Source organism: Poecile atricapillus, chromosome 1, assembly GCF_030490865.1.
Source record: "Poecile atricapillus isolate bPoeAtr1 chromosome 1, bPoeAtr1.hap1, whole genome shotgun sequence".
Taxonomy (NCBI): domain Eukaryota; kingdom Metazoa; phylum Chordata; class Aves; order Passeriformes; family Paridae; genus Poecile; species Poecile atricapillus.
In genome coordinates this window covers 99,960,866-99,986,588 of record NC_081249.1, presented here as the reverse complement: position 1 = coordinate 99,986,588, position 25,723 = coordinate 99,960,866, and the positions used below count along the sequence as shown (strand labels likewise).

The following is a 25,723-nucleotide window of genomic DNA, read 5'->3' as shown; positions in this document are numbered from 1 at the left end:
TCAGGAAAATAACTGTGAATGGGTAGACATAATTGGACTCTGTTGGAATAAAAATCATGGGGCCAATCTCGTCCATGCATTTATAGGCCTGAGGGAATATTGGGAGGACCCGGCAAAATCAAACAAAGGTTGGGAGGCACCGGACGGGATTTACTGGATATGCGGAAAAAAAGCATATAGTGAATTGCCAAAGAAATGGAAAGGATCCTGCACACTTGGGATAATTCAGCCTTTTTTCTTTACATTGCCTAAAGACGAAAGTAAATCTTTAGGGGCTCCCCTCTTTGAAACATTAGCACGGCAAAAGAGGGAATTGAAATGAGAACTACCGATGGCAGGAGGCAACCAAAAGTGGAAAGAGGAGGAGTGGCCTGCCGAAAGGATCATTCAATATTATGGGCCCGCTACCTGGGCAAATGACGGCAGCTGGGGTTACCGGACCCCCATTTATCTCCTCAATCGGCTTATTAGGTTGGAGGCTGTAGTAGAAGTAGTCTCGAATCACACTTCAGAAGCCCTAGAACTCCTAACGAAACAACATTCGCAGATGAGAGCTTTTGTATATCAAAATAGATTAGCTCTCGACTATTTGCTAGCTGAGGAGGGAGGAGTGTGTGGTAGATATAATGAATCCGAGTGTTGCATGGAAATTGATGACTACGGGGAGACTATAAAGGGACTAGCGGCTGAAATAAAAAAGGTGGCACATGTGCCAGTCCAAAAGTGGAATTCAATTTTGCAAGCCTCCTGGTGGGATCAAATTTTTGGACAGGGGGCTTGGTGGAAAAAGCTAGTGTTCTTTATAGGATGTTCGATTGCCGGAGTTATCTTCCTGCCATGTCTAATTCCTTGTTTGATCAGATTGATACATTCTGTGGTACAAGAAATGCAAATTGCCACCCTCCCAATAGACCCGGAAAAAGCACAAGGGAAAACAGCCCTTCTTTCTAAACTAATGAAGTTAGAAGAAGAGAAAGAAAGTAAAAATGCAATCAAAGCCTTAGAGGAGTTTGAAAATAAACACATGTTATCTCAAGAAAATAATGGGGACTCACTAACAAACTGGGAAGAAAATGAAATTGATTAAGGGGAATACCAGTATTCCTCTTCCAGTAACGATTGATTAAAATACGAATTTTTAATGGGATGAATTATTAGGCGGAGGACTTTAATAAATTAATCTGTAAATAAAAATTCATAAAAAGTATAAATAAGATATATATGTGTTGTAATGATATAAAATTCAAAATGTAAAAAAGTCCTTCTCCGAGTCTGGTCGGGATTTCCCTCCGAGAGGCAACAGATTGCAACCAACACCCAGATAAGCACATCAGCTCAGAAAATAGACAGGACGAGGGCCATCAGGAGGACAAAAGAACTGGCTCGGAGGAGATATCCATCTCCGGACCTGAACAACGCCCTGCAGATCTCTGTTGGGAAACAATCAGGTCGACAAAAAGATAAACCCCGAGAAGGTAGTCGTCGCCAGACCTGAACACCCCACGTGTCAAACCGATGTTGGAAAAGCAATCAAAAGAGACAAAGGGAAAAGCACTGCCGAGATATCCATCGGCACCGGCCCAAATCACACCACTCTGCCTTGATGACACAAATTGAAATACATACAGAATCTCTTTACATATGAGGAGATCCTGTCCGGACACTTGTTAGTTCTATTTTTCCATGCCAGGAAATCCATTCACCGGACAATCAAAGACACTTGGTGAATGGAGCCTGCTTGGAATTCTAGCCTGAGGACATAAAATCTCTATAAAAACCCAGGCTTGAGAACCCTCAAACATGGATTTGGGAATCCTATACCTCTGATGTAGACCCTGTCCACCCAGCGCTGTGCTGACCATTTTATTGTGTTTTTTTCTCGTTGTTTGTTCTTTGTTGTTTAATAATAAATTTCTCTTTTTATTTTTATCCTGAATTTGCCTTTGCATTTATAACACCAGGTTCCTGGTTTTGGCACCTTGGGAGTAAGAGACAGTACTGAGGCAGTGCTGGTCAAGCATGATGGGTGTGGGTTTTGGGCATGCCATTTCTGAGCTGCATTGGGTTCAATGACCCTTGTGGGTCCCTTCCCACTCAGGGTATTCCATGGACTGCTGGCTGCTCAGGAAGAATGGAGTCGGTCACAAATAAGTGCAAGAGGAAGCTTCAGGCTCCCCGCAATGCAGCAAGAGAAGCCCAAGGCTCTGTGCATGGACTGGCTCCTGTGGTGCTTCCTGGCTGGTGGGGCCAGCACAAGCTCCCTGTGCTGTGCTGGATGCCTGGCAGGCAGAATAGGAAGCAGTGCTGGGGGGGTTTGGCTGCCCAGCTCCAGCTGCTCTCCCAGCAGGGAGATTCTGGGGGATTTCGCTCCCGTGCATGACGCTGTTGGCCCTGGCTCAGCAATGCTGCACATAACTCATCATTGATCTAATCCCTCCAGAAAGAGTTAATGCAAACCCTGCACTCTTCCAGACACAGGAGCAAGGAGGGGGAGTCTGTGCTGGAGCAGCCGCTGCCAGAGAGGATCTCCTTCATCCGTGGTTTCCTGCAGAGTAAGACCCTCCGCTGGTGCTGGGGGAAGCGACTGCCCCAACTCGGTGCCCCTGGCCTCTGAGGGAGTCTGATCTGCGGCTTCCCCTTCCACAAAGTGACCCCCCTGACCCCACATCAGCAGCTTTGTGAGGTGCCAGCAGCTTTCCCACAGCAGCCTGTGGAAGGGAAAGCTTCCTGATGGGAAACTTCCAGATGGAAATCCTTGCCAGAGTCTAGGTTCAAAGCAATGAGGTCCTGGGTGTAAAGGGCAGACTGCCAGTGGCTGCTCTGGTGATGCTGCCTTGGAGCAGTTTTCCTAGATGGGTAACTGGACGTAAGCTCTTCAAATCCCAGTGGAAAACCTTTACCCAAGCAGAGATCCTGGGTGGGGAAAGGGGAAGTACCTCACACACTTGCTTCTCTTTCTTGGAGGGAAAACACCATATCCCACCTTGTATCTCACCCTTCACAGATGGAACTGTTTGTGCTGATGTTGGAGGGGCGATGCCAAGGTGGGGAGGCTGAGATTTAGGGTGGGGTTCCAGGGAGGGGAATGAAAGTCAGAGTTAATGGCCAAGGCTGACCACTGAGATCTCAACTCTGGAGCCCATCCTGCCCTGTGTCCCTTCTCCCTGGGGATGCATTACAGTGCCCTTCTGGCCATGAGTGTCACCTCAGGGCAGCCCACATGCCCAGTATGTGGCTCCTATATGACTGGGAATTGTGCTTCATGTTGCAGAGCACTGCAGGGACAAATATGCAATGGAAAACCTGGTCTCTGCACAGAAACTCCTGGATGGAGAGGAGCTGGCTCTGGCCAAGGTAACTGTGTGGCATGTTTTAGTCCCAGACAGCACCAGTATGCTTGTGACTGGCCTGGGGTTAGTGATGCCTTTCCTGCCTTACTCAGGTGGCTGTGCTCCTCTTGTACCACACTTCCATGAGTTCCAGGAACCCTGGGGACTGGAATGAATTTGACTACAAGACTCAGGTGATCCCTTTGGGGTTCCTCCTCTGGATCTGGGGTGCAGGGGGAAGCAGCGGTTCCTTTGGGAGAAGGTGCTCCAAGACTTGCCCTCCTGGGTCCCATTGTAAGACAGCGTGGAGTGGGCACTGTGGTGCTCACTGGTGGCATTGGTCTATCAAAAGGTGGCAAGTGTGGCAGCAGCACAGGCAGGCAGGGAGCTGCCCACTGCCCCACTCCTGCTGTGGTGCTGCCTGTGACCCACAGCAGAGCCACTAACTCTGCAGCTCCTCCAACACAGGTTGAGTTGGCATCAATCCTCAAATTTGTGCTGGATAACGAGGAGTGTCTGAATGAGAATCTGGAGCCATTTCTGCAGAGGAGAGGTAAGTGCTGGGCCCTGGCTTTTCCTCCTGTTTGTGCTGCTGTAACTGCCTTGCCATAAAGGCAGCTGCACCACCCAGATGCCCTCAGCTACAAAACGGTGCCCTGTAAACTCCAAGAGTAGGGCTGCCTTAGAGCTGCTGGCTCTTCCCAGTCAGCAGTAGCTCAGGCTTTCCCTGGAGGAGTGGAGCAGGTGGGATGCTGACAGTCTTGTGGGAGCAGAGTTGCTGGGGACTGCAGAAGCACTGTGGAACAGGAGTGGGATGGGGATGTAGGGCAGGGTTATGGCTTCCTCTGTTGGGCTGTTCCATCCCAACTGGAATTTGTGGTTCCCGTGCTCCTGAGATTTCAGTTGCCAAGCGGCTCTTAGATGTTAAAGATCACAGCCTTCTTCTCCCTTTTTATTTCCAGCAGAGCCGCCTTCATCCAGTGTGTCCAGCAGCAGCTTTGAGGAGCGTTCCCCGCTGTTCTCTCTCCCGCCCAAGCAAGAGGTGCGTTTCCTGGAGCTGCAGAGGATCGCCTCCTTCCCCAGCAGCAAGTACGTGCCCTGCCTGGTGGATGCCAGGGGAAATGAGGAAAGGGAGAAGTGGGTAGGGTGGCTTTTGGGACCCGCACATGTAGCTGGGCTGCATGCTGACTCCCTGGAATGCCCTTCTGCACATTGCTTGGCCTGATGTGGGGATGGATGGTGGGGGTGAGCTTGGGCTCCAGCTCCTTTTAGAATCATGGACTCATTCAGGTTGGAAAGGCCATCTGAGACCATTGATTCCAAATGTGTCTGTGATGGAGAAGGTCCCCCGTGATTCTCCTTTTCTCCAGGCTGAGTCCCCCCAGCTCCCTCAGCTGCTCCTCATCAGACTCATGTTCCACAGCCTTCCCCACCTCTGTTGATTCAGTTGATTCTGCTCACACTCTCCAGCACCTCAGTGTCTTTCTTGTGAGGGGTCCACAACTGCACCCAGGATTGAGGTGCCTCAGCAGTGCCCAGCACAGGGGGCAGCCACTGCTTCAACCCTGTGGAGTCATGCTATGGCTAACACAAGCGGGGATGCCCTTGGCCACCTGGGCATGCTGGTTGTGGTTTTTGCTCAGCACATGGAGCTTGGCATTAGTACAGGCAAGAGGAGGAGCATGGCCTTTCTGCTCAATTGATGTGGCATCAAATTTATTCCTGTGAACCAAAATGATGCCAAAATGATTTTTGCTTTTCTATTTTCTTCATACTCTGTAGCTCTGTAGACTGTTATTGTATAGTTATTTAGTTCCTATCTGTCTCCAGTATTTTTCCTACCCTGACAGACAGAAAGACAAAACACATTTCAAAGTCCTTATTCTAATCTTGGTTCTTTGGGGAACCAAGGATGAGCCACCCTCCCAAGATACTTTCCCATAAACAACTTGCAAAAGGGGGGCTCCCAAAGAGAGTTGAAGCAGAAGGGGGAGGAAGTGATGCCTTAAAAATGTAGGAGTGGAACAACACGTCCAACCTGGCCTTGAACCTGTGTCAGGGCCTCAGCACCCTGTCAAGGAAGATTTTCTGGCCAATATCCAATCTACCCCTGTCGTCTTTCAGTGGGAGGCCACTCCCTCTTGTCCTGTCACTCCAGCCTCTTGTCCAAAGTCTCTCTCCAGCTGTCTTGGAGCCCCTTTAGGTGCTGGAAGGTGCTCTGAAGTGTCCATGGAGCTTTCTCTACTCCAGTCTGAACACCCCCAGGTCTCTCCCAGCCTGTCTCCAGAGCAGAGTGTCTCCAGCAGCCCTTGGAGCATCTCCTCTGGACTTGCTGCAGCAGCTCCACATCCTTTGATACTGGAGACCCCAGAGCTGGAGGCAGCTCTGCAGGTGGGGTCCCAGCAGAGAGGAGCAGAATGCCCTCCTCCCTTGCTGCCCACACTTTGGAATCAGCCCAGGACACAGCTGTCCACCATCACGCTGCCTGTGTGCTCAGGGCAGTTATGGCCTGCAGCCCATTTTTATTGCAGTGGGCATGGATCCAGTCCCAAACCATGCAGCCTGTTCTAACAGCCCACTCTTAACCCAAACCCTGCATGGGAGCAGCTATTCCTGTTATGTGAAAAGGGTGTCCTGCCCATGTGGGTCTCACCTGCTCTGGAAAAGGGGAAGATTTCAGGTGATCCTGGAACTCCCAACTCCAGCCCCTTTTCCCAGGCCTTTACTTTGATCCTGTGTACTGGGCTTCGTCACACACTTGAAATCACCTGTCACACTGGTCTTTGCTCTGTCCCTGTGCCATTGTTTACTCAGGAAGGCTGCCCAACTTCCACTGGAAATACCATGTTCTTTTTGGCCTTTCCTCACTTCTTTCCCTTTGTAGGGTGGTGGCTGGAGTCCCACAGCTGCCTCTGCTCTCAGTTTGGAGCTGCTGGGCTTCTGCAAAGCACAAACACTGCTCATCTCTACCCTGCTTTGCCACCTGTTGGGACCCAGTTTTAGAGCTGGGTTGATGGTAGAGTCACAGCAAGGCAGGGAGATCCCTTGGAACCTTTGGTTTCCTTGGCAATGTCCAGCAGCACCGATCCCTGGTGATATCCTTGCCTGCTGTCACGCACCCCCTCCTTAACCACCTCCTTTCTCCACAGCCTGGTGGGGCTCCTGCACGAGGCCTTCAGACAGTGCCAGGACCTGAAGACTGAAAAAGCCCAGATGGACAGAAAAATCAACCAGCTCTCTGAGGAGATTGGGACTCTCTCCTTCAAGGTACGGGCTGCAGTGTCCTGTCTGTGTCCCCCACAGCTCAGTTGGTTGTGGTGGAACCCAGAGGGGAGGATTTGATGGCAGTGCTGGATGCTGGGATGTTTATGGTTCTGCTGTTGCAATCTTTGACTCAGTGACCAAGCCTGCCTTGGGCTCTGCATCCTGATCCACATTGAACTGTGGTGGGCGAATGGGGACCGGGTGGAGCTGCCTGCATGTGGTGAGCACCCAGAGCCCAGGATGCCCACGTGTGCTGCAGCTCTTGGGAATGGGGAGTAGGCAGAGCCCTGGACAGCCAAGGCACTCTCTAACCCTCTTCTGGACTGGGTGGATTTTCACTTGGCAGCTGCGGGAGTTTGCCAGCAACATGGTCCAGCTGCAGCGAGCCCATGATGAGCTCTTGGAAGAGCACAACACTGCCATGGCACAGTTTCAGGAGAAGCAGCGACAGTTGGAGAAGGACCTGCATGCTGCCCTGCAGGACAAGGTCAGGGGGCCTGGGGAGTGGTGGGTGCCCCTCTGTAGCTCCCCCATAGCCCCCCGCCCAGCTGGGGGACACCCCAACTGCAAGCAGGGTGCAGCAGCCAGAAGCCTCCTGGCTGTTTGTCCCAGCACATCCCCATGTAACTCAGCTCATGTGGGAAGCCTCTCCCTGTTCCCAGGAAGGGTTCCCCAGGTGGGATGGGCTGCTGTCCTTGCAGTGGGGTGAGACAAAGCTGCTGGAAAAGCAGGGTGTCAGTCCTGACTGGCTGACTGTGCCTCTCCTGGGTTGGTTAGCTCTTCTGTCTTGTACCATGCTCAGTCCCATCTCTGTCCCCAGAAATGCTCAGAAGAGAAAACTGAGATTCTACCGGGTGAGATCTCTATGCTGGAGGACCAGCTGGCCAAGCTGGAGGAGTGCAGCACCCAGGAGAAGGGAGAAGTCATGGGGGACATTTTGAAGGTACACTGGGGTTCCTGCAGGAAGGGCTTGAATGGGAAGCTATTCCAGTTGGAGAGAGCAGCAGGTGCCAGGAGATGGATGGCAAAGTCATGTGGGGCAGAGTCTGCTGCTTTCTGCTGCTGGATAGGGCATGTGGGGCTGAGCACTCTGGGAGAGCCCTTCTTGGGCTGAATTTGCAAATACTGCTCCCAGGGAGCTGGTGGCTCTGCAGGCCCCTCACAGCACGAATTGGTCGTGAAGAGAGCATCTCCTGCTGGGTGAGAAAAAGGTGTTTCATCTGAGGGAGCAGAATGGCACAAGGCTGAGGGGGAAGGAAGGTGTGCTTGGGGGTGTGATGGGAGGGAGGGAAGGCAATGGGCAGCTCTCAGTGGGATGCAGTATGTGGGATTCTGGTGAGCATGTTGGCTACAGCTTGAGTAACACCTGGGGGGGGTGCATGTTTTGTCCCTGTAGCAGTCTGATCTTGGCTGGGCACCAGGTGCCCACCAAGCCCTGCTATCACTTCCCTTTCCAGCAGGACAGGGGAGAGAAAAATAAGACGGAAAAGAACTAGTAGGTTGAGGTAAGGTAATTTACTAAATCAAAAAAGGAAAAGTGAAAATTTGTGTGCATAAGCAAAGAGAAAAGTCAACCTCTGTCACACTATATTAGGAACACCAAGAAGCACGGCATGACTCTTAGCTGCATTGTCCAAGAAAGCAAAGTTTATAATTTTTGATCTTCTTTTATAGACAGGTTCGTGAATGTCCGAGAGGTAAAACTCTCATTGGTCATTAAAGCCACACATCACCATCGTTGGTTAAGTGGAACACCACCCCTTGACTCTTTCCTGAACAACACCTGCAAAGATTGTTGTCCTTTACCAAGGACTGTTTGGGTTTTTCCTTATGCTTTCTCAGGCTAGAGTGAGAAGCCTCTGTGACTCAGTTTCACACAGGCTCTGTTCCCTGCATGCTTTCAGCATCCATAATTCCCCTTTTTTGTTTTAGGGCAGAAAGGCAGCATTTGTAATCTTCAGGGCCCTTGCAGGAAAGAGAACAAACACATCAGAGGTCCTTCAGTAACTTGATTACCAGAGGGAACCTTAATTGCACACTGCCTTAGAATGGGCAGGGAGATTCTCTGGCACATGTTATTGAATCCTTCATGCATATTTTTATATTAATATTGCATATTAAGTCTTGTTCATTCTTGCAAGGAGTGAGTTAAACTTGGTAAATCGGAGTGACTCTGTGCAGGAAAATTTTTCCAATAATCAGCTTCATCTTTGCCCGTATCAATAGCTTTTCCTGTTTTCCCGAGCTGTCAGTAAAAGACAGTGGTCTTTGCACTGGCATCCAGCTATTTTTGGCTGCAATGACAAATTGGTTGATTTTGCCAATTTCAATAATTTGTGGCTGGGGAGATAAGCAATCTGCCCTAGATTTTGCAGCATATTTTGCAGAGGAGCACTATTCGCTGTTAGCAAAGCTTCATTAAAAGTTTTCCTGCTATATTGTAAGAACAATTTTCAAATTGTTTCAAATCAGCAATTAATTCAGACAGCATAACAGCATCGGTGCTGCTGCTTTTTTTTTTCTTTTTTTTTTTTTTTTTTTTTTTGGCAGGGGATGGTATTTGCACTTACACTTCTCTTCTTTGCAGAAAGTGTGATGAAAATACCAGAATGAGTTGTTTGGGCTTTGTGCAGGATTGGACCAGTGCTTGCTCAGTTTTGCTAATGATACCTGTAGGATGATAATTTGAATTGAAAACATTAATATCAATGAAGGAATTTGCTTGATGAACTTGATTCTCAAAGATCTACATGATCCCAATTACCACAAAGTAAAACCACAGCCCTTGGTAACTACAAACAAACCAAAAGCATGTGAGATATTACATGAGATACAATTAGGTTGGGGTTTTTTTTTTTTTTGGTAAATTAATAATTGTTGGCTTAGAGTCCAAATAAATGAAACTCAGGGAAAAGTCCATCAGCTGAAGATGTTGATGTTTAGCATCACTAGATGTATTCTTGAGTATTGAAACATGTGTCCTTTTTCCCTCCTTGAAGGTGGAGTTTTGATGTGACTGCTTTGAACCTGCTGATAATAAAACACAGGCATACCTTCTCTCAAGTTAATAAATTAGTTAGACTTTGCTGGTTTTAGTCAATCAAAATTTAGATTTGATAATTCATTTTTCAAACTTCTAATACATAGATACCTTGTTCAAATTCATCATTCCCCTTTTTTTTCTTTTTTTTTTTTTTCCCTCTGCTTAGAAACTGCAAGCAGAAATATCTGGGGTTTTTTTGGTGATTCCTGTTCAGAAGGAGTTAGGTGTGACCAGTGCCTACTCTAACTGGAAAAGAATCTCTTACATGACATGATTTTAAAACAAGATTCCTAAAAATCATGGTGTAAAAACCAAATGAATCTTTAAACTGCAACTTATCAACAATATCATGTCAGTAGATTCACATTCTGTAATTAATATATCAGTGCTCCCTGGGGAAGGGGAGGGGGGACAAAGCCGCAGTTCTCTCGGTGGAGCCGCTTCTGGGAGCAGGGGGAAGCAGCACCCATCTCCCAACGAGCTGTGCTGATCTTAGACCAGAGGCTGCCACGGCAGGAGGGGGAAAGGGAGCCTGGACCAAGAAACCTAAGCTGCTGCTTTCCAAACCCCTGCAGGTCACCATCCCGGCCCCTCCAACACCAGAGAGAGCAGGAAGGAGGGTGGTCTCTGCCTGTGACCACAGGGAGAGCACACAGGCAATCCTTAAAACAAGCATAGGAAAATTAAAGGCACAAAACACTCAGAAAGCAAACTTTCTCATCCCGCCCCAGGCCAGCAGCATCACTACCCAGCAGCAGCAGAAGCACCTCTCAGAGACTCACCAGGACCCTGACACCCCCCCGGTGAGCTCAGCCCAGTGCCCCATCACAGCACCCTACTGGGAACAACAGGTGTTCCAAGTTTTGAGGGAGCTGCTGTGGCCCTGTGGGTAACACCCCCAATGGCCACATGTTCCCACTAATCCTGGATCCCAGTGCCCAGTGTTCTTAGCAGTGTTGCACCACACAGTGGTGTGTCCAGTACTTGTGATGCTCCTAGTGCTAGCAAGAAGGCCATTCCAGAGGTGAAGGGCTGAGCCTTCTGCCTTCCCTGGGCACTGCTACCCTCACCCCCATCACTGCTACCCCTGCAGCCCCTCAGTTCCCTTATTGCAGCCAGCCCCACAGCAGGGTGACCCACAGATGACAGCACTAGCTGCTCCCCCTGTTTTCCAGTCCAAGAAGCCAACCAGCTGCTTCCCCCGGCCCCAGACCACCCAGGATCGCAGTGAACAGAGCGGCTCCCAGGTCAGTCAAGAGAGCAAGCAGCCAGCCCCAGCCACACAGGTAAGCTTCAGAGGGAAAAAGAGGGATCAGGAGGGACCCCTCCATCCTGTCCCACCCTGAGTTAATGGTCCTGCCCTTCCTCTGTAGGCTCAGAGGCACCAGTTGATGGCATTCAGCATCCTCAACACCACCAGGCCTCTGGGGAGGCGCCTGCTGGGCCGGGCAGTCACCCGGAAGAACACTTCCACACCCTCCAGCAGCAGTGGCACCCGCCGTTTGTCACCCTGAAAATTAAGCCTTCTGATCTTGTTTTTCATAGTTGTAGTTACTTTCCCAGGAAAGTAACTGTAAACATAGATGTTTACGCATTCCTTCACAGAAATGTCTTTTGATGGACGTTCCTACTGACCAGTGTGCTTGGGGAGGTGGTAACTTAATTATCCAATCCCTGGTCATTGTCAAGATTCTATAACTACTGGAGTCAGAAAAATAAAGTGTTTTTTCTTTCCTATTGTAATAAGTGTATATTATTGTATTGGCTTTTCGCAAATATTAAAATGAATGTTATATGTATAAAGTTAGAAAACTTTGTTGTATTAATATAGTTTCTTTTATTTGTTATTGATGAAACTTAGAAATAGTGGTATAATACATATATATGTTAGGCTATAACATGATATTAAAGCACAAACTACTTTTGTTTATATAACCCAGAGACTGAAAAGATAGTCAGAGACCACCCCCCTGCATTCTTAGATCATCTAGACAAGATAAGACAGCAGTCCCCTAAGCCCTCCAAGGGAGGAATTTCTTGAACCCATTATCATAGAGTGTAAAACCCAGTGGCAACAAGAAGATTAATCTATTGGAAGGGGGCAAGTTAAAAACTAAACAAAGGAACATCTAAAACTTAAGAAGAATGTCTGAATTATGTATGAGAATTTATGACTATGTAGTAGGGTTTTAAGGGACAATCCTTTGTTAGTCCTCTTCTGGACTGGGTGGATTTTCACTTGGCAGCTGCGGGAGTTTGCCAGCAACATGGTCCAGCTGCAGCGAGCCCATGATGAGCTCTTGGAAGAGCACAACACTGCCATGGCACAGTTTCAGGAGAAGCAGCGACAGTTGGAGAAGGACCTGCATGCTGCCCTGCAGGACAAGGTCAGGGGGCCTGGGGAGTGGTGGGTGCCCCTCTGGTAGCTCCCCCATAGCCCCCCGCCCAGCTGGGGGACACCCCAACTGCAAGCAGGGTGCAACAGCCAGAAGCCTCCTGGCTATTTGTTAATTTAGTAAATTGCCTTACCTCAACCTACTAGTTCTTTTCCATCATATTTTTCTCTCCCCTGTCCTGCTGGAAAGGGGAGTGGTAGCAGGGCTTGGTGTGCACCTGGTGGAGCACAAGGGGAGAAGCTGTGTAACTGTCAGGTCCTGTGGGAATACTGCTCCCAGGGTGCTGGTGGCTCTGCAGCCCCCTCACAACATGAATTGGTTGTGAAGAGAGCATCTCCTGCAGGGTGAGAAAAAGGTGTTCTGTCCAAGGGAGCAGAATGGCACAAGGCTGAGCGTGTGGAAGCGTGGCAGCACATGGTCACTGCCACCAACAGTGGGGTCAGGGATCTTACCTGGGGGGGGTGCCAGGGGTTGGGACTCTTACCTGGGTGGCAGCTGGGCTCCAGGTGCTGTGGGATGAGCACAGCTCAGTCTCAAATGTCCTGGTGCAACCCTTGGCCACTGATCACAGTGGCAGATTGGACAGCACTGAGGGCATGGAGGAGGCAGTGCACCCTTCCCTGGCACCCTGCTGCATCCTGGACTGACACTTGTGCCCATCCTGGCCTTCCAACTGCCCCGCATGCAGCTGGGATTCATCCTCCTGGCGCCAGGCTGGGGCCAGCAAGAGCCAAAATCCACCTGTGGCTGTTTTTCCTTCCCTCCTGTGGGCAGTGGCTTGATTCCCTGACACCAACACAAGGGGCAGGACCTGGCCCCCCAACACCACAGGGTCCCTGTGAGTGACCGGGGGGGAGCACTGCAGTGGGTAAGAGATATTGCTGGTGGGGAGAGGTACCCTTGTGGGGTCACCGATGGCCACAGGGTAGAGGCAAATACCCCTTATGGAATTACAGGTACTGCAGGAGATCACAGATGCGCCATGGAGGGGGGACCAGATGCCCTGGGGGAGAGCAGTCACCTGTGGCTCAGGAAGGACAGAAACTCTCCAGTGTGGGACATGCCTCGAGGAGGGAGGGAAGATACCCTGAAGATGCAGATACTTCCAAGATCACCCATGATGGGGGAGCCAGACATGCCCCGGGGGTCACAGGTGCCCTGAGGAGGGGGGAAGACACACCCTAGTGGGGTCGCAGATACCGCCCTCACAGCACAGATGACAGAGACCCCCAGCCATGGCTGCCAGCTGCCCCCAAAGGAGCAGATACCCCATGAGGATCACAGATACCTCCCCCTGGGCTCACTGGTACCCGTGGGGGTCACATACCCGCCATTAGTCACAGATATCCCCTCACTCGGGTCACAGCCATCTCTGGGGGTGGTCATGAACGCTCCAGCCCCGGAGGCGCGGGGCCCCGCCCACCACCTGTCAATCAGGCACCGCCCCGCCCATTCTTTACCTTGTAGGCCTGGCCGCCCCAGACATAACCGCCCGCCCTCTGCGCATGCTCCGTGCGTTGCCACTGCTTCCGGCTTGGCCGCCACTTCCGGCACCGGGGCGGGAGGAGATGCGGGGCCGGGTATCCGGAGGCCGGGAACGGGTTCGGGGCCGGGGAGCGGCCCCCGCTCCTCCAGCGGGCACGGCCGCGGTGCTCGTTTCAGTGCCCGGGTGGGGGTTCCTGCGCGTCCCGGCACACCGGGCTCCTCCGGTGCATCCCTCCCCCGCCTGTTCACCGACCGTGCCTGTGCTTCAGCGTCCTGTGCCGGTGTTGCCGGCTCGGGCACCGCTGCTCTCGTGTCCATCATCCGTGTGTCATACCGGAGCTCCCCGTTTGCTGTGTGGGGGTTAATTAATAAGCTGCTGCTGAACCGAGGCTCCCGCACCAGCTCAATTAACTAATCTCCCGAGGGAGGCGAGGAGCGATTTCTGATCCTGGGAAGTGACAAGTGTTTGTGCTGTGAGCCTGGTTTGACGCTGCAATGCCCCTGAGTATGAGGGAAGAACAGTTCATCTGGCTGATCAGATGTCTCAGATTTGGTTCTTTTTTGATAAAGAAATGCATAAGTTTTGTGTCTGAGCTCCTCCTGCCACACAAGGGGACACCTGGAACTCTCTCAGCCCCCGAGTGGCACTGGGACCCTGCCTGGAGCCAGGGTGCTCGGGCAGGTGTCTGTAGCTGCTCTTCCCTGCTTGGCTGGGGGCTGCCAGGGAGGCAGCAGGACTCGGGCTGCAGTTGGACGTGGTCAGGAAGCGACAAAAGGCAGCAGCTGAGCCCAAGGGCCCTGTTTGCTGGGGTACCATGGAGCTGTCAGGGTGCTCACCCGCCTCTCTGCCTTCCCCAGCTCCAGAGCATTGCTGAAAAGGACAATAGGAAAGCCAGCGTCCGAGGTGGGTGTGTGGGTAGGGAAGTGAGGGGCTGCCGCAGGGCTTGAGGGGCAGAGGGGGTTGCAGGAGCTGTTGTGCCACAGCACTATGATGAGGAGGAGGAGGAGGATGATGGAAGATGATGAAGACAGCGAAGAGAACTCAGAAGATGATATGGACATGCAGGATATGGATGAGATGAATGATTCTAATGGGTCTCCTGATGATGGGGAGATCAATAAGGTAAGTAGCATGAGACCCCAAAGCAGGGGATGTGAAGTGTGTGGGACCCTGAGCATGAGTACCAGGGCCCGTCTTCTCTCCTTCACTCCCTCTGCGGGGTTCTTGCTCTGGTGGGAGATCTCAAACCTCTTTCTTTCCTAGGTGGATATGGAGGGGACAGAACAGGATCAGGACCAGTGGATGATCTGCTTCTGCCACACCCACGCCAAACCAGAGGCTGGGGGAGAGCCTTTGCTCCCCATGGCTCTGGGGGACAGTTCAGTGAAGCACCTCCTGCTGTGGGTGCTGTGTGGGGCAGAGGGGTTCTGAGGGGAGACTGCCACCTGACACATTAGAGCTGACACATCTTTTCTAATCAACTCAGTTTTCAAGAAAACACCCCCAAATCTGGTGTCTGAGGCCACCAGGGCAGGCAGGGGCTGCCCCCCACCATCCACTGGTGTGCCTGGCAGACCTCCCTGTGCAGTGCAGGCAGGAGCACTACAGGGAATGAGCCCCCTCCCCACCCACTGCACCCCACCACAGACCACAGCAGCCACTGCGTTTCCTCCAGAGCCCATGTTGAGGCTGAGATGGGGGTTGGGGACCTGGCACCCTGCCGGTAACCGTGGCCACCACAAGGCAGGAGCTCCTTGCTCGCTCAGTGGGTGCCGGTGTAGCGCAGCTCGGCGATCCCATCAGGAATGGCGCGGAAGTACTCCAGGCTGGCGCGGTGCACCTTGCTGTGGTACTTGCCACAGGTCTTGGCGTACTGCGGGAAGTGGGGTGCCCCAGGGAAGAGGACATTATCAGCCAGGATGGTGGCCCCCTCAGCCAGCAGCTGGTGGCTCTCCAGCAGCCGTAGGTCCCGCAGGTAGCAGCGTTTGCAGTGATCCATGAAGACCAAGTTGGCATTCGTCAAGCCGTGCTTCTCCCGCAGGCGGGGTATCACCTCCTCCGAGGGGCCCATGATCAGCTCCACCTGTGCTGCAGGACCCTCAGTTGCTGAGGCAGGGTGTCAAGGTGGTGAGAGGTCCAGATGGAAGAGGACCTTTCCATTCCCACATATACTACCCTGCAGGTTCTGCAGTCCCTGCCACAGCGGTCAAGGACCCCCATCCGTCTCCTGCCCGGTTTTGGCTGCAGAGCTGGGCTTTGTCCCAGATCCCGGATGCTCACCGTCTGCTCACTGAAGCCAGCCAGGCGGATGACCTTCTCGGCCACGGCGGCATGCCGGGGGTCCCCCTCGATGGTGTAGAGGCGGGCACCTGGGGGCAGCCCCTGTGCCAGCAGCACGGTGCCATAGCCACAGTACGTGCCCAGCTCCAGCACCCGCAGTGGTGCCCGCTCCAACAGCACCCGCTCCACGATCCGCCCTGACGTGGCACGAGCCTCTCAGCACCCCCACGCCTGTGCCACCCCAGCCCTGGGCAGGGCCAAGGTGCCAAGCGGTTCCCAGTGCCCAGAGGGATGGAGGAAATGCCACAGCCAGGTCAGTGATGCCACACCAGCAGTGCCGTGGCTGTGCTGGCAGTGCGATGGCCGTGGCAATGGTGCCACAATCATGCCAGTGGTACTATGGCTATATCAACAATGCCACCGCCATGCCAATGGTGCTGGCACCACACCAACACTGTCCCAGCCACGTCAGTGGTGTCACGGCCGTGCCAGTGGTGCCATGGCTGAGCCCAGTGCCATGCCCCACGTGGGGTGAGCACACAAGGGTGGCATTCACCTTAGTCAGGCCCCACTCAGCTGAGGTGCTCACAGTGGTAGCACCTCTGGTCCAAGGTCTGGAGGATGTGGTGGGGGTCCCCAGGGATGGCGTGGGCCAGCAGGTACTGGAAGGCACGCTGCTCCCGCGAGGTGAAGCCCGGTGAGCCGGTCCTGCAGCCAGGCCACCAGCACTGCCCGGTACAGCAGCAGCAGGTAGTGCCGGTACCGGATCAGCAGGGTGACAATGAAGGGGAGGAAGGCCAGGGCAATCGCCGGAGACACCATCACAAGCGAGCGAGGCTGTGATCTTTGCACAGTTGCTGAGTTGATTTGTTAGTTAGAAAAGGAAGTAGAAAAGAGGGGCAGAAAGAGCGGCAGCGTGAGGCTGCCGGCAGCCGGAACCGCCAGGCAGCGGGGAGCGAGGACCGCTGCTGGGTTCTGCCGGGACTGGGAGGTGCTGAGTGCGGCGGCATCCGCCAGGGCTGGCCGGATCACGCACAGGTGCCAGAGCAGGGGCGGACCGCGGGGGACCCTGGGGGTAGCGGTGAGCGGGGACCGCGGACGGTGTTTCCCGAGCGGAGACCGCGGGGGCGCCGTGTGAGCGCGGCCGGGAGCGCTGGGTAGCAGCCAGCGGGGACCCAGCACAGAAACTCCCAGAGCTTGCTAACTCAGAGGCGGCGGTGCTAAAGCTGCGCACCGCGCTGCCTTTACAGACAGAACTAAGACAGAAGCTGTTTTAGTTGTGGGGGGGGTCTCGGAAACCGCAGAGCTCGCTAACCCAGCGGCGGCGGCGGAACGCAGTTTGCGTACGGCTCCGCTGAGGGTCGGGAACGGGCTTGGTTATACCAAAGCCTCGGAAATTGCATGAGGGACGCCGAAACACGACGGCTTCTCTGCAATCCCCCAGCACAAAGCTGCCCGATCACGGGGAGGGAGCAGGTGGGTAGCTTTCGGCATCCTTCCTTCTTTCCTTCCCTTTCCTTCCCTTTCCTTCCCTTTCCTTCCCTTTCCTTCCCTTTCCTTCCCTTTCCTTCCCTTTCCTTCCCTTTCCTTCCCTTTCCTTCCCTTTCCTTCCCTTTCCTTCCCTTTCCTTCCCTTTCCTTCCCTTTCCTTCCCTTTCCTTCCCTTTCCTTCCCTTTCCTTCCCTTTCCTTCCCTTTCCTTCCCTTTCCTTCCCTTTCCTTCCCTTTCCTTCCCTTTCCTTCCCTTTCCTTCCCTTTCCTTCCTTTTCCTTCCTTCCTCTTCCAGCTGCTTGGGAAGGCGGGCCTTGCTTAGAGGGTCTGTTGTTGGCTAATTAAGGAGGTGGCCTTGTTGGGATGGTCTGTGTTTGGCTGATTGGGATGGGACTGGGAGCGAGGAAGAAGTCCGCAAGGAGAGAAGGAGGAAGTGAAGAGATGTCAACAAGTATACCCCCAGATTGCCCTCAAGAAAACTAACCCGGTGGAGATATGATCCCAACACCAAAAGTATGCAATATTGTGTGATAGAGTGGACTGGGATGGAGATTGAGCATGTGTACTGGCAGTGGTGTGAGTCAAATGAAGAGTGAATGTGTCAAGTTTTAACCTGCCATATAAAAATAGAAAATCTCGGTACACATCAGAGAAAAGAGACTTCTCACTGAACAGCCCTTCTAGCTCTGACCTCTCAGTCCTGAATCTCGAAGGAAAGTTACTCTGCACTCCATCCAAACAGAAAATCCTGGATTCCAGAAAAACACTGGTGTAGGATATGCTGTGTTTTCCTGCTTTCTCTTGCCACTTCCTACCTTTTTCTTTGTGTTACACAAATTTTAGATCAAGTGTAACACAGAAGAGTCGTTCTCTACTCAAATTCATTTTCCCATGCATATACAATGATTTCAAAATACCTTTCCCTCTTTCAATCTGAGATGAAACCTTAATGAACTCTGTTTCAAAGTCACTGTCACCCCTGCAGAGGGGCCTAGAGCTTTCCTTACCCGATCCCCAAGAAACTGTGAACTACCATCCACAGAGATAGGGACCACAGGTACCCCCACCTCAATTAAGGGGAAAGAGGTGCCCCTTGACAAAACACAACCATTTATCTGGTTACCTACACTGCCCTTCCTCTCCTAATGTAAGGGGTGAGGAATGCCATGTGTGCTATGCACTAGCAATGAATCCTCCCCTTGTGCTACTCAAGCCCCTAGAGAAAACAGGACAACAAAAGGTTGCTCAGTTTTGTGCCCTCCTGCCCTTGCAGGGTAAGAGGCAAGAATCCACTGCAGTCTCTTTGGTTTTTCCTTTAAGACAGCATCCCAAAGGCACAGAGGGTGAAATATTACCGAGGGTAGCAGGCAGTAGATGTCCACCTACTCTCTTTCCAGAAGGGCTCTGGGAAGTGCTGTGCACACATGTGCCCGTGTGTGTGACTCTGCCCGCGTGTGCCAAGGTGTGTGAGTCTGCACACGCTGTGCCAGTGTGCACTGCTCTGTGTGCATGCACCGGTGCTGGGGTGTACGTGTGTGTCAGTGTGTGAAGCTGCATGCACATGTGTTTTCTGGTGTGCCCAGATGTAAGTGTACACACCCCGCTTTGCACAGATACAGATGTGCTAGTGTGCACAGCACTGTACACATTGATAACTCTGCAGTTCAACTCCTCCCAAAGAGCACTGTTTCTTTTTTCTCTGCTGGGGCCGGCTGCAGATTCTCTGTGGGATTACGTGTAAGCTCTGTGTAAGATATGTGTGTCAATGTATATAACAATACACATATTAGTATGTACAACTCTGTGTGTGTGTGTGTGCACTCACTCTCTGCGTGAACCTAGGTGCACATGCAAGCTGGGCACACCTAGAGATGTGGTTCAAGGGGCACAGCTCTAGATGCTCAGCTCTGTGTGTCCAGCTGCTGTCCCACCTGGGAAGAGCAGATGTGTGTCTGTGTGTGTCACTGCTAGGTACTGCTAGCTAAAGTGGCCCCTGGCTCTCTGTATGCACTCTGGTGTCACAGAGGAAAAAAATTGCCTCTGCATTTCCCTTTTGTAGCTGCTGAGGCAAAGAGAGGCTGTCCGCTCTGGGAAGAAGGGGAGGCAACCTAAGGACATCCAGTACCTTTGTCCCTTTTCTCTGGGAGAACTGTCCTTTTCAAGATCCCAGGAGCAAGACAGCCTAGTGCAGCTGAGGACTCAACTGAGTACAGGAAAAGCAGGCGGCTGTAGCCAAAAATGCTTTTGCTAAACCCAGAAAGTGTTGAGGGTTGCTGATGGCAAATTCTGATGTAGTGTTGCCTTCCTCTAAGTCACTGTCCCTGTGCTGTTGGATGGGTGGTTGCTGAGGATGTTCTTCCTCACTACACCTGCTCTGTCTTGACCAAGGGAGACCCCTTTTGCCTCTTTCACTAGTTGCCAGTCCTGTTTGTCACTTTTCTTATAAAGTCACCCTCTTCCATCCCACATGCAGACCGCAGTGTAAATGTGGCAGTCTCCCCCATCAGTGACAGCAAAAAAAAACAGATCAGTGGCAGCTGCTTCTTGTGCCTTTCACTTGCCAGCATAAAGCCACAGCATTTCCTCTTGTCCTAAGAGACGCCCATGCCACTAGCACATCTCCACAACCTAGAGTGGTGAAACAGAGAAATTAAGAACTTGGAACCAAGCATCAAGAAAGGCTTTGACTAAAAGGCGGGGGCCTGACAAAACCGTGTGAAATGCTTACTGTTCCCATGAGAACAAGAAGAGAGCAAGGCTCCAAGGTAAGGTAAAGAGCTAGAATGCACGAACAGGATGCAAGGGCACAGGCACCACAGGATAAGGGGGTCCTTTGGACCCCTAAGCCAGGAAAAACGGCATCAAAGTCCAGAAGATGGTCAAAGGACTAAAAAGGAGCATGTGCAAGGAGAAAAGGTGAAAAGTTCAACTGAGAGGAAGAGCACTTACTTCAGCCCCAAAGACTCCCCAGACAACCCCAGAGTGACCAACAAGGGGCAGTGAGCACTCGCAAAGAGACATGGAGCTAATTTTAATATGAAATGTGCACAGGTGGGGTTAGGAAATGCACATGTATTAGGCATATTGTGTAGTCCTGGTTTGTAGAGAATAAAAAGAGAGGGGCAAGTCTCCGAGGGTCTGCATATTTTTGGAGGAGCTATTCCACATGCACCTCAGTGCTGAATAAATACATACCGACTCTTATAACTTTCTCTATGAGTTATAGAGTTTTCTTCTCGCATATCGTTTTGGCAAGCCAGGCAGGAGGATCTCTGGCTGCGGGAGCAGCCGAGGAGCGGATTCTCTGGCACGCCCCAGGACCTTCCCTGGAGGGACCCCGAACCTCAGTTTGCTCACCATGGGGGCAGACAACAACCTGCTGGCATTGTGGATAAAGGTATATATTAAATATAAAGAAAAAGGCTGCTGATAAGTCATACAGAGACGTTTGATGCACAGCACAGTCTGGGTGGGCTTGCAAGCAGCCGGCCAGGAGGGGCCGGAGACAGAGGGAGAGGGATTGATCCTGGCCGACAGCACGTCTGACAGAGGGGTCTCACTGAGCTGATAGAGCAGCCTGCTAACCACTCTGGGGCTGAGTCAAGTGAACCCTTGTTTTGCTGCTATTTTGTGTGAATGCTAAGTCCGGACATGTTGAGTCATTGAATATGTTCAGTGAGTGAATGAGCGAGTGAAATGCACCAGAGGTGCAGAGCAAGTGTGCGGAGAAACTCGTTAGAACAGTTACAAGTAAACATTAAATTTTAAAATGGGGAGGTTATTCTAGAGGTAAATGATGAACAATACATAGACACATTAAGTTTAATGTTAACAGCTGTTCAAACAGAGGGAGAAATTAGTGAAGAATACAGTGAAGAAATAGTGAAGAAATAATAAATCAAGTATTTCCTGGAGTGTGGGCCTCTAACGTACCAAGGAGAGTGAAAAATTCACTTCCTATATTAATCAAACTTATAAAAGGAAAACAAACAGAATTAAACAGTAGCCCTTGAAAAAGAAAGATAGGGAAGAAATTAGTCCCACAGTTGAAAATTTTTTGCAGTTAGGATTGTTAAAAGAGTGCCTGAGTTCAACATTCCCATTTTGTTGGAGTCTGAGATACAGAGTGTGTGCCCTTGTTTCTAATACTTAGTTCTAAGATCCAGAAAAACACTGAATTTCATATAGCATGAAATTCATGAGCATGTTTTCATGGTGATACGTGAGAACAAATGTTAAAGTTAGAAAAAGTGTAAGTGTGTAGATTAGAAAGTTTTCTAAATCACTGGGTGAAAAAGTAGTTTAGAAAACAGGAGACAAGATGGAGGATTTAGGGTGTTGTCTCTTGTCCTTTCTTCTTCATGTTCTTCTCCTAGGGGTTTTTGGGTGGTAGTAAGTGATAGGATAGAAAATACCATAGTGCATCACAGAGGTGATCGGTCATCGGGTCACTAAGAAAAATAATTTAGTTGGCATCTGTTAATTGTGTAAATGGACATATAAAAGACCTTGAAGAGGATCTTTGTTAGCCATTTTACCCCTTTCTATCATAGTGCACATAGCTCTTTGTACCTTGATTCTAAGAAAATGTATCATGGTTAAAATTTGTTATAAAAGAAACTTCAGATTAAATTAACTGCTGAATGGTTTAATTAGTCAATTACCTAAGACATCTGATCATTTGTTTTATACAAATGCCTTTTAAAAGTTTGCTGTATTGTAAGTATCTTACAGCTACTATTTAAAAAAAAAAACAAACCCTTGCTTTGAAAATGAGTTAAGAGGCATCTTTCCAGTTTAAAGCCTAGGCCCTGACCAAGCCTTGACTTTACCTGGATAGAGAATTTACCAATAAACCCAGAAGTTTTCTGCATCAAAACAATATTCAGGTCAATTTGACTTGGCAATTAGTGAATTAATATAACACCTGGATTTTTACAGTAAGCTTTGAAAATTGTTCAAAATGTCAACAATTTTTGTTGAAAAAACAACAGCTTCACCACAACAGATGGCTTCATTGGATACCATACAAAGCCAAGTCTTTTGACCACAGCCGCCAAAAGCTGGAGCTCTATACGCCGGCTCACTCTCCACAACTCCCTGACAGGAGGTGGAGCCAGGTGGAGATCTGGCTCTGCTCCTAGGGCACAAACAACAGGACAGGAGGGAAGGGCCTCTGGTTGTGCCATGGAAGGTTTAGGTTAGATATTTGGGAAAATTTCCCTAAAAGTGTTGTACAAGCCATGGCACAGGCTGCCCAGAAGTCCCTGGACCCTGTCCCCATTCCTGGAGGGATTTAAAAGCTGTGTAGACTTGGCATTTGGGGATATGGTTTGGTGGTAGGCTTGGCGGTGCTGTGAGAAAGGTTGGGCTCAAAGGGCTTTTCCAATTTTACTGATTCTGTGATTGTGCTCTCTTGGATGTTTGTGCCCATGATCTCTCTACTGGGCTTTTGTCACAGCCCCTGCAGCACCATTCAGACAAGCCAGAAGATCAAGGGCTCGGCTGCAGCTCTGCATCTCCTGGAGTGAGTGGGGCAATGTGCCCTGTGACTCTGGAAACCCCCCTACCCCACAAGGTCCCTGGGCTGTGTCAGCTGGGGTTCCCCTGGCTCAGGTGAGCACCCTGCTATGCCAGGGTGGGCTGCCTGTGGGGCCACAGTAGGTCCTCATTTAACTGTGGGGTTTCATGCAGGTTGATGCTGGCTGCAGGCTCCTGCCTGCAGGATTGGCCTTTCCAGATGTGCTGCCTGATTTCAGCCACACTTGCTGCCTTTGTGGCTGAGGGGGCTTCAGCTGGGAAAAAGCAAAAGAATTGGGCAAAGAGGTGTCTGGCAGAGCTGAGGCTGTTCTGGGTTACACTGGGATGCACAGGGAGCCCTCCTGGCAGGTGAGGGAAGGGTGAGACTTGCCTCATCTCTTGGGGTTAATGGTGCTGGTGTGGGGAAGACAGGGCTGACTTTCCCCTTGCCTTTTGCTCAGGAGGAAGAGACAAAGCGGCTGCTGGAGCCCGCAGCCAGCCCACCCAACAAGGTGCTGAATGGAGCGGAGCAGAGCTACCACAACCTCCCGTCAGCACGCACTGATGAGCAGGCCATGCTGTCCTCCATCCTCGCCAAAACAGCCATGTAAGCCTCAGGCTGTGCCCATGGGGCAGGCAGCACACCTCGGGGACCAGCGGTGACCCTGGATGTGGCACACAGCTGGGGGGCCTGGCTGTGAGCCCCACTGATCAGCTGTATGTGCTGAGGGGAAGGCAGGAGCTGTGGCAGAGCCCCCCATGGCCCTCTGCCCTCAGACAGCCCCCTGCCTCAGCTTTGAGCCCCATGGGGACACAGAAACAAGACCCCAGATGTGAGGTAGCCCCTCAGCTGCTGGGCTGGAAATAGGGGCAGGGTTTGGATATGAAAGTGAGTTCATGGGGACGTGGAGAGGGGGGCTGTTGAGGCTGCAGCACTGCATCCACTTCTGAGGAGGCTTTTCCTCAAATGCACAGGGGCACTGTGAGAAGAGGGCTGTGTCCAGCCTGCCTGGGAGGGCTTTGGGATGCTCGTAGGCCCCTCTGCTGCCCTGCCTGACATTGGGGAGCTAGTGGCCACTGGTGTGTGTCCAGCACGCAGGGCCACAGCAGCCCTGAGTGCTACTTTGCTGTGGGGTGCATGCAACGGGGCTGCAGGATGGCCCCAGGCAAGTGCCCAGGTCCTCTGTGATCCCAGGGCCCGGTACCAGGGCTCTCAGGACATCTGCCAAGAACATTGTCCTCCCAGTGGTTCCCTTTTTTATCCAAGTGGCTGCATGCCAAGCTCTCCACAGCCCAGACCAGCCCCCAGCTTCCTGCAGCCTCTGCCTGCCTCTGCCCCAGGACAGCTGTGGGCAAACAGTCCCTGGCATTTCCTTCCTGGCAAACAGCCAGCCACTCCAGCCTGGCACACTTGTGTCCAGCTGGCAGCATTCATTGGGCGAGTTTGGCCCTGAGATGTTTGTTTTGGGGTGCTGGCGGGTGCTGGATTTTGTCTGCCCCAGTCAGAGGACGCTCTGAGATGGGGAGGGAAGTCAGGGGGAGCAATGAGCCTCCAGTGGGATCCACTGTCTTGTCTCTGCAGCAACATCATCGACGTGTCAGCCGCGGATTCCCAGGGCATGGAGCAGCATGAGTACATAGACAGAGCCAGGCAGTACAGGTGGGACCTACGCTTCTCCCCTGGGGTGCCTACAGTCCCTTTCACAGCTGTGTGTGTCCGTGGGCAGGTCCCAGGGGTTTGGGCCTGGGGGACTGAACTCAGCATGTGGAAGGGCTGCGGCATCTCAGAGAGCAGGTGCAGCCTTTTCAGGGAAGGCCTATGGCAGTGCAGGCAGCAGAGCCCAGGACAAAGGGCTCCTGTGTTCACCCAGCCCTTGAGAAGATGGTGAGGGGCTGGATGTGACTGCTTCTGCTTGAAAGGTGCTTGTGTGGGAGAGCGGGAAGCTCCCTCATCCTCCTGCTGCAGGGAGTGAAGAGGGCCGGATGCTGGGAGTGCAGTACCATTGCTCTCCCTTTCTCCCCTGGGGTGCAGCACCCATCTTCTGGGTGTCCCCATGTCTTGGCACGGTGCTGATGTTCTCTGCTCTCCCCTCACAGCACACGCCTGGCCATGCTCAGCAACAACCTGACGCACTGGAAGAAGCTCCCACTGCTGCCATCTCTGACTAACCAACCACACCAAGTGCTCGCCAGCGATCCTGTCCCCTTTGCAGACCTGCAGCAGGTGAGCAGGGCTGGAGCGAGCTCCAGAGACACATCCTCATTCTGGAGGAGCAGTGCTGCCCTCCTGGCTTGCCTAGAGCCCTGACACAGCTTGTTGGAGGTGGGGGCAAAGCCCAGGACGGGCTTAGGGACTCGTTAGGGCCGGAGGCTAACCACCTGCAACAGTTTCTTTGGGATAACCGTGAGTTTCAGTAGCCACCGGTGACACAGCCATGTCCTTGTGCCTGCAGGTGTCCCGGATAGCTGCCTATGCCTCCAGTGCACTCTCACAGATCCATGTTGATACCAAAGAAGAACTGGTTGTATGTATTGGCATCCCCTGAGCCTGCCCCCCCACCACCACTGCTTCACCGCTTTGGGTTGGTTTTGGGTTTTTTCCCATTTTTTTCTCTTTATATCCCTTCCTTCCCATGCTGCTGCCACAGAACTTGGACAGATACCCTGTTTCCCACTAAATGCCAAGGTGCCCATCATTGGCATGTCGAGCCCACCTGCATTGCTTGAGGCTTTCTCCTCCTTGTGAGTGTGTGGTGGGTGGGTGGGAATGCATGGGGAAGAGGCTCTGTCATCTGGATGCTGCCTTGCACAGAGATGAGCACAAAGGGAACAGCTGGTGCAAGGAAGTCCTTGTGGTGCTGGGCCAGCACATCCAGCACCACACCAGGGTGGCTGGATGGCAGGTGGGCTGGAGCC

General features: G+C 51.9%; 4 protein-coding genes across 8 annotated transcripts in view; 3 read left to right on the top strand and 1 right to left on the bottom strand.

Moving 5' to 3' along the window:
• LOC131579745 (nuclear mitotic apparatus protein 1-like) overlaps positions 1-11,395 on the top strand; it is a 30,282-nt gene extending 18,887 nt beyond the window's left edge. The window contains exons 4-13 of one of the 5 annotated variants that reach the window (XR_009277770.1): positions 2,473-2,552; positions 3,272-3,354; positions 3,443-3,523; positions 3,798-3,882; positions 4,292-4,418; positions 6,479-6,596; positions 6,940-7,080; positions 7,414-7,536; positions 8,051-10,439; positions 10,812-10,945. Coding sequence is in view for 4 of the 5 variants with exons in the window: in XM_058840163.1 (XP_058696146.1) it covers positions 2,450-2,552; positions 3,272-3,354; positions 3,443-3,523; positions 3,798-3,882; positions 4,292-4,418; positions 6,479-6,596; positions 6,940-7,080; positions 7,414-7,536; positions 10,812-10,922; positions 11,010-11,150 (1,113 nt within the window). In the remaining variant the exon portion in view is untranslated. Of the gene's footprint in view, positions 1-2,440; positions 2,553-3,271; positions 3,355-3,442; positions 3,524-3,797; positions 3,883-4,291; positions 4,419-6,478; positions 6,597-6,939; positions 7,081-7,413; positions 7,537-8,050; positions 10,440-10,811; positions 10,946-11,009 lie in introns of those variants that run through there. The other 4 variants (XM_058840163.1, XM_058840156.1, XM_058840147.1 and 1 more) reach the window with 4 other exon arrangements.
• A 2,608-nt stretch (positions 11,396-14,003) lies between these two features.
• Positions 14,004-15,274, top strand: LOC131579809 (uncharacterized). Its single transcript, XM_058840230.1, is given in 5 exon segments — positions 14,004-14,401; positions 14,403-14,421; positions 14,502-14,531; positions 14,533-14,640; positions 14,782-15,274. Coding segments are annotated over 5 exon segments (714 nt in total). The 5' UTR covers positions 14,004-14,012; the 3' UTR covers positions 14,950-15,274.
• Positions 15,275-15,276: 2 nt separating this feature from the next.
• On the bottom strand, positions 15,277-16,736 carry LOC131579827 (transmembrane O-methyltransferase homolog). Its single transcript, XM_058840284.1, is given in 4 exon segments — positions 15,277-15,601; positions 15,799-16,011; positions 16,371-16,490; positions 16,492-16,736. Coding segments are annotated over 4 exon segments (783 nt in total). The 5' UTR covers positions 16,621-16,736; the 3' UTR covers positions 15,277-15,280.
• A 426-nt stretch (positions 16,737-17,162) lies between these two features.
• LOC131579819 (ragulator complex protein LAMTOR1-like) lies at positions 17,163-25,536 on the top strand. The gene is made up of 5 exons (XM_058840258.1): positions 17,163-17,274; positions 23,269-23,414; positions 24,390-24,467; positions 24,905-25,031; positions 25,261-25,536. The coding sequence occupies exons 1-5, from the start codon at positions 17,200-17,202 to the stop codon at positions 25,351-25,353; spliced, it is 519 nt and encodes a 172-aa protein (XP_058696241.1). The 5' UTR covers positions 17,163-17,199; the 3' UTR covers positions 25,354-25,536.
• The last annotated feature ends 187 nt before the right edge of the window (positions 25,537-25,723 follow it).